The 13,561-nt window shown below is 29.4% G+C and overlaps 1 protein-coding gene across 1 annotated transcript in view; it reads right to left on the reverse strand.

The window, feature by feature from the left end:
• Nucleotides 1-8,015, reverse strand: part of LOC122632919 — a 133,632-nt gene extending 125,617 nt beyond the window's left edge. Inside the window, exon 1 of the mRNA XM_043820239.1 lies at nt 4,731-8,015. Within this exon, the coding sequence (XP_043676174.1) occupies nt 4,731-7,925 (3,195 nt within the window). The 5' untranslated portion in view covers nt 7,926-8,015. The remainder of the gene's footprint in view (nt 1-4,730) is intronic.
• Between the last annotated feature and the right edge of the window lie 5,546 nt (nt 8,016-13,561).

Below are 13,561 nucleotides of genomic sequence, written 5' to 3' on the forward strand. Positions count from 1 at the left end.
TTACATTAGATATATTTTCTTATTCCTAATCTAATAATCGAAAAAATATGAAAAAAAAAGAAAAGAAAAAGAATCTTGGATGGTTTTTAACAATTTCAAGAAATAAAATTCCTTTTCAAAGAAAATATTCACACCTCTTAAAATATTTTATGTCCGTCGATCGTCAATTTCGATCAAAAAAAAAGAAAAAAGAAATAAATTTTATTTACATAATCAAATTATTTTTAACGAATATCGATAGGACATAAAAAAATCTTAAGAAGAGTAATAAAATCCCTTCTTATTAAAAAGATTCCTTTTCGAACACCATAAGTATAATACTTTACTTTTGCTATATTTAATGTTCTCGATCATTATTTGAAGTTCTCGATCATTAAATTAAGAAAGAAAAGAAAAAGGAAAAATCATTCTCACGATCAGATAGTTTCTAACGAATGCCGATAGGGGTTGCAAACAGAGAAAGAAAAGTGAGACGAAAAGAGAGAGAGAGAAAGAGAGAGAGAGAGAGAAGAAGAAGAAAAAAAAATAAAGAAGAAAAAAAAGAAAAAGAAAAAAATTTTATGGAAGGAGAATTCACTGGTAGTCACGATTTTGCACGAAGCTCTGTGATCCGTGTATAACGGGAAAGAGAGGAAGAAAGAATAGACGTGGCATGCCACCCTTTCGATTCTTTCATCGTCCGTGGCAAAGTTCGACGGGTCGTTCGATGGATCGTTCGAACGTGCTGCCTGTGTCCCCATTGAAAAGGTATATCCGACAGGCAGCTTCTCTCTCTCTCTCTCTCTCTCTCTCTCTTTCTTTCTCTATTTCTTTCTCACAAATATACATACACCTACACTAAAATGTTTTTTACATGGCAGGTGAACACTCGAGCTATGATAGGAGTGGTCGACTGACGGTGTCATCCCTTTTGTAATGTCGAGTAGATATCTAAATAATGCTTTATATATATATATATATATATATATATATATATATATATATGTATGTATGTATGTATGTATTTATATATGTATGTATATATGTATGTACGTATGTAAATATCTTTCTCTCTTTCTCTCTCTGTAATACTTACTCTTTAGAAGCTATTCACGCACGTGTTAACACTTTATAGCCTTTGGCAAGTACTTACGATTGAGACTAACTGTACTCTGAAAAGATTTTGTATAGGTTCCATTATTAGTGAACTCTACATTATTTTGTTACGTCTATCACTCTTTTGTGAATATTTGTTTTAAATGATTATTGCTCTAACTTTATATTAATATTATTAGTATTATTATTATGTTCTTTTTCTATTTTTATTTTCGTGAATATCTATTTTAAATAAAATGATCTTATTTCTATGATCAATCAGTTTATTTTTAATAAATTGAAATAATTTTTTATAATTGATTTACAAATTCCATATGATTAAATATCTATAGATGTTGAAAATATTATGTAAAAAGGAATAAAGTGAATTAGAAGAAGAAGAGTGTAAGATATTTAAAAAAAAGAAGATCTGTTACCTATTCTAAAAAGGATCATTTTAATAATTCAAAAAAGGTAAAATGGAAATAAGAAGGGGATCTTCGGTCTTCTATCTTTTTCGTAAAGAAAATAAAAAGATAAAAGAAAATATTAAAAAGAATAATTAATGGATAGCGATACTATAAAAAAGAAAAGAGAAATTTCCTATATAATTTATATAAAAAAAAGAAAAAATATACATACATATATAATATAATAAAATTTATAAAAATATGTAAAATAGAAAAAAGAAAATTGGAGAAACAGATCACGGATCTTAATTAAATGGAGAAACATGTAACAAAGTAAAAAAGAAAGAATAGAAAAAATACAGATAGAAAGAGAGAAAAAATTTAAAACAACCGAAGAAAGAAAAGATCCTTGTATAATTTCTATATCAAAACGAAAATAAGAGAAAAATAGAAAAAGAAAAAAAGAGATTCGAAGAAAAATTGAAGGACGAGATTATGAAACGAGAAAAAATATTGGAAGAAAAAAGGAAAGAAATTTTGTTAAAAACAAAAAATTTCGGAGTATCAAGGACATCTTTTTTATCTTATTTCTCTCTATCTCTCTCTCTCTCTCTCTCTTTCTCTTTCTCTGTCTGTGTCTTTGTTTCTATCTCTCTTTCTCTCAAAACGTTTTATCGAACGACTGCGGTCGACAGGACCCTCGGACTTAATTGAGCTCTTAATTGAGCGAGAAATAACGGCATAGTGCTGGTCCAGTTGGTATGGGAGCGTGCTCACCTCGTGAAAAACCTCTTATTAATCTGTCCCATTAACGCCCACCATGAAATGCTCCATTCTGAGGGAAATCTTTCGTAGAACAGTGGTTTTGGTCTTCTCGTTCACAGATTCGATATATTATAAGAAAACATTAGGTATATAAATGTACCAAATAATCGTCATGTATTTTTTCTATATTTTTTGTTCCGAACTTTCATTTATAAAAGAACAAAAGAAAAATATATATATCAGAATGTATTATTTTTAAATATATCTACAGAAAATTTCAATTGCAATTAAAAAAAAGAAAGAAAGAAAGAAAAGAGAGAAAGAAAAAAGACGATTCATAATTAAAAATAATTTCAGTTTCCTCTGAGGAACAATACATTCGAAGATAATTTAATAGCATATCCTTAATAAGTTATTACGTACGTGCAAATATCGTATACATATTTTCCAATGTAGAAAATTTGGAAAAGATTATTTGCCAAAGATTTAACCAGCATCACTCGAAAATCCTCTCAAAGGAGTTATTGTTAAGTACGTCATTGAATATTCATAGACTTGCGATCGGCAAATATCCTTTGAGCTTTGTACTTTTCTTTGGAAAAGTACGATGCATTAAAATATCGAATTTCATTTGCAGCAACTCGAACGATAGGACACGTACGTGCCTATATATATATATATATATATATATATATATATATATATATATATATATATAGGTGTCCTATGGTTACACTAAGTACACATGTATATATGTATATATGTACATATGTATGTATTTATGTATGTATGTATTTATACAGATATATACGATATACAGGCATTTATCGTTCACCAAAATTCGATCATCCGTGTTTCGGACGACCACGGCACAATTTATGCTTCCAAAATTGCTTCCTCTTTCGTTCGATTAATGCATCCTATATAAACCGGAAAAACAGAAACCGCTGACAACGCTATTCGTAAATTCAAAAGGAAGAATAAGGGAAAAATAGATAGAAATCAAAATACAGAGAAAGAGAGAGAGAGAGAGAGAGAGAGAGAAAATGTGTGTGTGTTTGCAAAAGGGATAATTAGCTGTTAATTTATTTCTATAGCTATTTTGGTTAACGAATAAAAAGAAATTTAGACTGCTGATTCAGAGAAATATAGATGAATAAATTAAGAGAGAAAGAGAGGGAAATTAATAATTATAAATTATTCTAATAAAAACAGAATATTTAAAAAAATATAAAAATAAAAGGAGATAGAATAGTTTGGAATTTCTAAATTAGTTATTACATATATATATGAAATTATATATTATTACATTTTAATGTTATTATTTCTAATGATTTACTGATTAGAAGGGAATTTCATTTTTCATTTAATTTATTATATGAATTATATAATACTTGTTATTCGACTAAACATTATTATTATTTTCGTAATAATAATTAATCTGTTTATGAAAAATACGAAAAAATAAATAAAAAAACAAAAAGAAGAGAATAAGGAGAGAGAAAGAGAGAAATTATTTTCTATACATTAAAAGATGTTTAAAAATTAATCTATTTTTTTTTTTTTTTTTATAAGAAAAAACAATCAGAGGAATATTAAGAAATGAGAACAATAAAAAGAGATAGAAATATATATATATAAAAACAAAGAGAGAGAGAGAGAGAGAAATATTACATACATACATACATTTATATATATATATATATATCATATACATATCTGGTTCTCATTGGTTTTCCGATTTAAAATCGATTATACTATCGATATAACGAGGTAAATGAAACGTATCGCGATTAATTCCGACTCGTAATTATCGGAAGGTTCACCTAGTTATATATACATATAATACATATATATTGTTAGTTGCACAATTGTACTATACTACATACTGCAATGCTGCACAATATTCTGACTCATTTTGAAATATAATAATTGCTTTCCTGCAAACGTATCTTTTCGATGAAGTTATCGACCAAGCGAATTAAATTGTCCATTGGGATATATAATAAAGAGAAAGACAAAGAGAAATATCATGTAAACTCGTCGATTTTACTAATTAAAGCTATTGTAATTTTCACTTTATTTCATACTTTCTCAAATAATCTTATAAGTTTTTTATACCACCGTATATTATCACTTACGTATATTATGATATCTGTGTTTAAAACTTATTTTATTATTTTATTATTTATCTTGTTATGATCTATACAGATCAACGATATTTATAACTTTCTAAAACTTCAATAAACAAATCATAAATTATACTTAAAAATAAATTTGATTAAATTCTAAAATATGCATTAATTAATAAAATGAAATTATATAATTGTATATATATATATGTATCAATTATCAAAAAAAAATAACATCAATTATTACAAAATAATCCAATTAAATTATTTCTATTAACGTTTCATTATATTGCATATACAAGAAAAAAAAAGGAAAAAAAAGAAAAGAAAAAGTTTGCAGGTTACTTACCAATTTGACTGCTTCGTAGTCGCCATTTCTGAGCAAATCCATCAGCCTCGAGTGTTCCATTTCTTCTCTGGTCTTCTTCTTCTCTTCTTCCCCCTTTCCCTCGTCCCTCTCAACGAGTTCTACTCGATCGTCGAACCGCTTCGACCTGTTCGCTTGTTGATCGCCGCACTTCGACTCGCTTCGACGTTCGACTTTCGCCGGCAAACCAGCATCAAATTGTAAATTCTTAAGAAGACTCTCTTTAACCACCATAACGCTCGATCTGTCCTCATTATTTTCCTTCGAAGATAGGATCGACATATCGTTCTCGATCATCGACCTAACATCTTGCGTATCATCCTCCTCCTCCTCCTTGAACTTGTTCATTAAACAATCATCCTCGTTATTATCAATAGAAAAAACTTTCTCGGTATTCATTATTAACAATCGATCGTCAAAATCATAATTACCCTCGTCCATCTCTATCAAATCATTTTTCATATCCTCGTCCTCCATTTTATTATTATCCACCTTGGTATTACTCGAAAAACGATGATACATCATCGTATCCAACGATTTCTCATCGGAATTGATCGAATTAATCTGATCTATAGTTTTCCAATCGTCCAAGGTCACCGATCCTTTATTACACCGAACAATTTCAACTTTTCTATCGTCTTCCATGATAGTCTCAAGAGTCTCCTGTCTCGTTTCACCGATCCTACTATAAATCTCTTCTTCGATTTCTCCTCCTCTTTCTCCTCCTCCTTCTCCTCCTCCTTCACCTTCCTCCTTTTCTTCTTCTTCTTCTTCTTCTTCTTCTGCTTCCTCCTCCTCCTCTTTTCTTCCTTCCTTTTGTCGCTTTCTCAGATTTTCTTCTTCGAGTTCACACGTATCCGTACGTTCGCCATAAGCAGATATGCGTAAAGATGGCCGAAGGATCGAACGTAGATCGTCAGCATAAATCACTTGGGGTTCCAAAGTACGTTCGTAAATCTTTTCTACGTGATTAGACGACGATACCAAAGAGGAGGAGGAGGACGATGACGACGAGAAAATATATTTCACGTTATCACACGTATTATCCTTTTTCAATAATTTAACAGATTTCACGCAATTACGATCGTTAGGCTTGAACGTGGATGATCTTGTCGTAGCGGCCTCGTTAAACGTAATATTGCATTGATTCTTTAGATGAGAACCACTGTCCTTCCTAGGTAGTATCGGTGCTTTCCTTGGATTTAGTTTTCTCCAATCTATTTGACCTTGAGAGGATGGTAAACGTACTTGTACGCTAACGAGATTACCCTTATCCTCGCAATCATTCCTCGTAATATTATCCCTTTTACCAACCACCACGTGATTCGATTTAGAATGGACAACGTTCGGCAAAGTTTCATCGAACGTTTCATCCTTCTTGACCGAACAATCGAGTCTAACTTTTTCACCGTCTTTCTTTATGTTCACGATCCAATCCTCGTCGATTCTTTTACTACTTCTTTCGTCATCTATTATCGTACGAACTCCGTTATTATCCTCGTCGTTATTTTTCATTAACGAAGATACACCGACCGACGTTGCAACGTTGTTACGATCAATATGATACTCGTTTAAATAAGATCTCTTAAAGGACGACTTTCTAGATAAAACCGACACGGATGATAATCCATTGTTATCGGTATAATTCGAATTAGATAATTTATTATCCCTCGGTTCTATAATCGTACGTTTGAAACTCGATCCACGTTGAGGTATTCTAGAAGTTGACGTATTCGGACTGATATCCCTTCTGTTGACTCCGTTCGATGCTAAAAATCCATAATCCTGCTGTCTGCTTTTGTTCTTTATCAAAAGATAATCTTTGTATGTACCTTTGTTAAATAAAATATTAGTCATGGATGATGATTCGGATGATTCTTTATTCGTTCGCGTTAGATCGTCGTAACTCGACGTACTACCACCAGCAACGCTAACACCTGCTGCTCCACTAGGGCCACCATTGTTTGCACGATCGGTTGACTCATCGATCGACCTTGATCTTGGATCTTGACGACATCTTCTTTGGGTGGTACGTCGTTCGGCGGTACTGTTTGATCTGGTTAATGGTTTATCGCGCTTATTAATCGAACTTTGTAATTGGGCTTGATTCAACCATTCGTCTACGCGCCTTTGAACCTCACCTTTTCTTGGTAAATCATCCTCGTTTGTTCTCGATGACGACGACGACATCATCGTCACGGAATTGGTACGATCGATATTATCGATAATCAATGGAGACGCTCGTCGTGACGAAGAGGACGACGTCAAGGCCGATGAGGAGTATCTAGTTGGATCTTTAACTCTATCACGTGATCTCTGTCTCCCTTGTGTCTGTCGATTTATTTTCGTAATCGTTTCATCTTTTTCATTCCGACGAGACGACGTAAAATTATTTTCGCTCGAAATCGTTGTTCTTTTTATTATTTGTTGCTGTTGTTGTTGTTGACGATGATGATGATGATGATGATGATGATGATGATGATGATGATGAATACTCCTATCATTATTGTGATTATTATTGTGATATTGCTGAGGTTGCTGAATTTCTTTCTTGTTCTTTTGATGTTCAACGTTACGAGATTTTATTATATTCATCGTGCATGTACTACCTACATCACTGGACTCGATCATCCTTTCGTCCTCGTACTCATCGAGTATGTTATTTACCGATTGAGTATCCGCCGAACTAGTACTTTTCGATTTATTCCTTACTATACTTTCCTCGCTGCTCGAGTATCCACTTTGTTGTTGTATTTGTTGAGGTTGTTGAGGTTGTTGAGGTTGTTGTTGTTGCAGAGGTGGTGATGGTGGTGGTGGTAATGGTATCGATGGTATCGGTGTTGGTGGCGATTGCTTAGATCGACTTTTTAAAGGATTTTGAAATTTATCAATCCTTTTACCGATCAAACGATGATCATTATCTTTTTTTTCAGTATAAATGTACTTCTGATTGGTCGTTCGATTGTTATCGTTTCTCGTGTTTTCTCTCTTGTCGTAAATGATTGTCCTTGAGTTACGTGATGAAATTTGAGAATTTCTAACATTTCCTTTTTCGTTCGTTGATATTCTCGATACCAATCTCGAACGTGGTATTTGTTCGATCGTGTAACCATCATCGTCGGCATATGGTATATCGCCGATTAAAGTTTTTGCAAACGTTTCATCGCTCATCTTCATCAAGAATGGATCTTTATGATCCTAATTAGCTTTATTATAATGTCTCGTTACATTTTCACAAGGATCTTCTTTTTTGTCCCTTTTTTTTCTTTTTTTTTTTTTTAAGTATTCTCGAAGTTCTGAAACGAAAATATAAAGATAAGTTAGATTCGGTGTAATTTAATGTGACGTACAATTCAAAATAATATAAATAATTTCTTTTCAATAATTCTTTTTCAAACAAATAATACATGTAATAAAATGGTCAGGCTCTGATAAAATTAATTCATTATTACACGTATATATGTATATAATCAAGTATGTTAATTAAAACAATTGACTATTATATATGTAGGTCATCAAATAGATATGTTAATTGATATTTTACAATGTGATAGAATATAGAATATTACAGGATTGAAATAAATGAAATTAATCTTGGTTAATTAGAGATTTGGAAGAAATCGATTTTTTATATGATTTCAAATAATTTATAATCATTAGTCAAAAGATTAATCAAACATGTTAATCAATGTTTCATTCTAATAGTATGGTATGATAGATTAAAATTCCTTTTGATTTAATGAAAATAAAAATTAATTTTAAATTTATTGTTTTAATTTCTATATTATTTTTCGTTTGCATTTTATCAGAGACAAAACGTTCGATCATTTTTAATAAATTGAAATAATTTTTAATAATTATGTGTATATATATATATACATACACACACATTTTATTTATTATTATATTTACAAATAATATTTATTATTATTACTTATATATTTATATTTTCTTTCCAATTAATTACTTGAATTTTTCGAAATTGTGCTATATATATTACATATATTATATTTATATATATTATATATAGAAATACACATGCATATATATATATATAATATTTAAATATCAGAAATGAAAGAGTTAATTAGTAGAAACGAAGAAAGTTGAAGAAAACTAAAAGTTTAATAGTGAACTCTAAACTGCAACTAACGTTTCATCTTCCAAGGTTTTCTCAAAGATCTTATCTTTAAGCTTCCTCGATAATTTCAATCCATTTCGACGCGCTCTCGTCAAGATAAGCGAGGAGAAGTTTTTAAGTGGCATATTAAGTGGCTGACATTGGTTCCACTGAAAGGCACCGTTGTAAAAGTAGATCTTAATCTCCGGTTTTATCGTCAAGTCGATCAAAACCAGAAGCAGATGTCTACGATCGTTCAATATGTGCTGCTTGTTTTTTCTTCCTGTTCCTTTTCTTTCTTTTCCTTTTTCTTTTTTATTTATTTATTTAAACAATCATACTAATTATATCTATGCAAATAATTATTCAAAATTCATTTCAAAAATGTTCAAATACTACTTTTCGTGTTCTCTTCTCTTTTTTAATTATTTTCTTTGATTTTATTAGTAATAAATTATTTCATGATTTTTATCTTAGTTTATAATACGTTATAGTATGTTGCATTACGTATCTTCGTAAAATATAATTGTTTGTTTAATAAAAATACATATAATATATAATACATTAACATTTTAAAGAAAACTAAAAAAAAAGAAGAAAGAAAAGAAAAGAATTATAAACGAAAGAAACTGTGATTATGATATCATAAAAACAAGCTGGACAAAAAAGCATCATCTTATGTTAAATGTCCGTGGAACACAAGATTCTATATAAACAAAAAACAAACATTTTTAACGAAGCAACCTAATTCACGTCCACAAAAAAATTCCAACTCGTTCACAAAAAAAATTACTTTGCTCCGATATCAACCAAATTAAAAAATAAAAATATGTATATGGGTCTATTTGAGTTTTCTTGAAATTTTATTTAATAATCCCTTGTAGCAAATTAAAAAAAAATAAATACTAATACCAATAATAACAATAGTAATAATAGTAATAAAAAGAAAAAAAAAAGAAATAGAAGAAGAAGAAGAAGAAGAAAAATAATATGAAGGAAGAAACTGTGATCATGTTATCATAGTTGCAATCTAGGACAAAAAGAGATCATCTTGAAAATATAATAGTATCGTTTTCGGATAGTCTCAATTTTCCTGGAACATACGGGTGGCTCTAGTAGCCTCCTCCTATGAGTTTCAAAGCTCACCCGGTAGAACTACTACTCTCTCGGTGGATTAGGTTCTAATAACGGTGTCATTCAAGCAGGCCCTCTACGTGCGTCGTCTATTCGATCCATTATCCGTTGCTTTTCTTCCCCCAATATTCTCTAATACTATTTCTCTCTCTCTCTCTCTCTCTCTCTCTCTCTCTCTCTCTCTATCTCTCTCTGTCAACGTTATTCCTATGTACAAGATAACAATGAAAAAGATCACAATACAAAAAGGAATAGAAAAATCGATCGTACGGTATCCAACTGTATCTATCAAGTTTCTACTTTATCTGAATAAATAAAAAAAAAATAAAAAAGAGATTAGAAAAATTATTCATACAGATTTGAATATTACGAATACAATATTCATTAGATAGTTGATTTTCATACAATCAAGATCAGCATAAAAATATAATAGTTAATTAATAGTGATCTTTTAATTATTAAGTAACGTCATTCTTTTTTCTCTTTTTCAATACAATTATATCTCAAATAATAATTCATATTCGTAAGTAAATTCGGTAACACTGCTTTTAACGTGTTAATTAATAAATGTGTATTAATTAATTTATATTATAGTTTTTATAATTATATCAAATTTTATTAATTAATGTGACGTAAAATTTCATTTGAGAAGAAATAACAGCAAGTAATAAGAAAAATTAATTATATTATATTCAATAATTAAATTTAATAAGAAAAGAAAGATGATTTCGAGCTGAATAGAGGTATAACAAACTAATGTTTACGCAATGAAATGAATAAAAAAAAAGAATGTATCGAGTCATTAAAGATGAATTCTAAATTACTATGATAGGCGTGCCTCCTAATCAGGTTCTTGTTAATACAACATGTTTCTTTCTAAGCACGATCCGTCTTTCTTCGAACGATCATAAAATATGACGTGTTTACGAACTGAATAGGACGATTACTATGTACGATAAAACTGTTAGACACCACGTCATTGATAATCCGTTTAGAAGAATTAAATATTTCTAAATAGAATCTCTTTTCTATAAAATATATTTTTTTTCTGTTTGTCTTTTTCATATTTCAAATATTTTTTTTAGGATACAAAAAAGAAGTAACTTTAAAAAATGACAAAAAGTGAGATAAATTTACATTAAATATTACTTAAACATTATCATTATCATTACCATTAATATATTACTATTATTGTATCTAAAAAAAAATATATATGCTGTATTACTATACTGTATTATAATAGTATTAATATATATACCATATTATTACAATTACTATATCCTTCATATTATCTTTACTATATTTGTATAATTATTATATCCTCGTTATCATACTTGTTGCCTTACTATCATCCTTACATTACCATTATTATTACTATCATTATCACCATCATTAAATCAACGATGATATTTAGAAATCACTCAGACGACCAAGACCTAGTTTCAGATAAGAAATCGCTATGATAAGAAAAATTAAAAAATAGAGAAAAATACATGGAACCAACCAACCAATCAACCTAACCAGCAAACAAACAAATAAACAAAAAATAAAAGGGACAGAAAATAAAAGATAAAAAAAAAAGGAAAAAATACGTAGAAAGAAGCAATCAAAAAAGTTGACAGAGAGAAAGACGTATCGTTCGATAACGCGACTCATTAATCTCGCTAACGGATTGGTACTCTCTCTCCTACCTACCTACCTACCTACCTACCTACCTACACTACCTACACTACCTACACTACCTACCTACCTATCTTTGGTGAGATAAGGTTACTACTCCTGGCTCTCTATGATCCTGTCCGAACGTATACGAAACCTTCAACAACATAAGATCGATATGAATGTTCTCGGTCATAGCTCTATCCAAACCTTACCCTTGATCATAAATCACCTTTCCAAAGACCATCTAATTATTCTCAAACGCCTGTGTCCTCATCCCTTTCTCTCTCTTTTTCTCTCTCGTATCTCTTATCTCAAGAGTTTCTTTAGCTATCTCACGACTACTTTTTACACGTGTAATAATCATAACAATGTTATTAATTTAATTATAATAGTATAACGATATAATCAATTTAACACGTAATACATATAATATTTCTAATAATTTCTTACGATACTGATCAAGTAGAAATATTACAAAACGATTGTAATGTAAAAAAGTATTGATAATTTCTATACTTGATCGTTTACATAAATACAAATTCATATATAATCAAAGTATCTCGTTGACAGATGAATGAATGAATAAATAAATAAATGCATGAATGAATGAATAAATAAATAAGTAAACAAATAAACATAAAAACAAGGTAACACGTATTAGTAATAAATCAAAAGGGAGGAGAGGAAAGAAAAAGAAAAAAAAGTGAAAGAAAGAAAGAAGGAAAAATGTGAATAAAAATTCGATAAAAATAAAAGTAAAAGTTAAAAGTTTCTTAACAAAAGAAGAATGGAATATGATAACGAGTTGAAAGGATGTTGGCGAAGTAAAAGTAATAAAAAGTAAAGAAGAAGGAGGTCGTCTCTTCGAGGTGGCACGATTTCTCGCACAAGCGGCAACGCGTTCTATCCATGTGCTTTATTTTGCAAGAAAAAAGAAAGAAAGAGAGAGAGAGAGAGAGAGAGAGAGAGAGAGAGAGACAATTCTTCGTTGGTTCTCGAAAGCGGTATTCTCTTTTAAAGGACCACACGCAAGGTTGTTTCTTTCCTTCTCGTCTTCTTCGTTGGACCCACGCAAAGACTTCTCGAATAAAATGAAGACAATGAATATCTCAACATTTTTAAAAGAAAAAACCTTCTTTCCGAGACTGTGCTTTTACGTATTTTATAATATTTAGGTCGTCGATATATACATATGTGCATAAAAGATATATAATTATTTTTTAAATAATTTTTATATTTCAATAATTTTCATAAAAAATTTCCTTTACAATAATTTAAAGTTTGATTCAAATTATTAAATGTATAGATACAATGAAAAGTTTTGAATTGTTTCATTAGAAATATTAAACATTGAAACGGTTTCAAGCTTGATTAGAGATATTATATAATTAATAAGTTTTAAATACTGTTTAATTATAAATATTAAAAGAAATAACAGAGTTTTGAAAGTTTCATTAAAAAATATTAGAGCAAACAGTTTCGAGTTGTTCTTTCTTTTTTTCTTTTTCTTCTCCCTATTTTTTTCATATTTCTGTTTATTAAAAATATTAAAAAGGAAAAATTAAAAAACAAAAATTAAAGGGACTACGTTTGATTAAAATTACTAAAAGAAATAATCAATTTTACGAAATATATTTTTAAAAAATATTTAATAAAGTCACATGTTTCATTAGAAACGTTCAAAGTAATTCAAGATCGTTACTTTTCGAACTATTTTAAAGACAGCAATTATTGAAGAGAAATGACACATTTATAATGAACTTTTTTAATTAAAAAAATAGAATAAAATAAAACAACTTCAACTTAACATCGAAAAAGAAAAAAAGAAATATTTATAAATTACGATATTAAAATAGCGTAACGAAATAAAAATTTTTTTCTGACTTTCTTATATTCA

This window comes from Vespula pensylvanica, chromosome 11 (genome assembly GCF_014466175.1).
Source record: "Vespula pensylvanica isolate Volc-1 chromosome 11, ASM1446617v1, whole genome shotgun sequence".
Taxonomy (NCBI): domain Eukaryota; kingdom Metazoa; phylum Arthropoda; class Insecta; order Hymenoptera; family Vespidae; genus Vespula; species Vespula pensylvanica.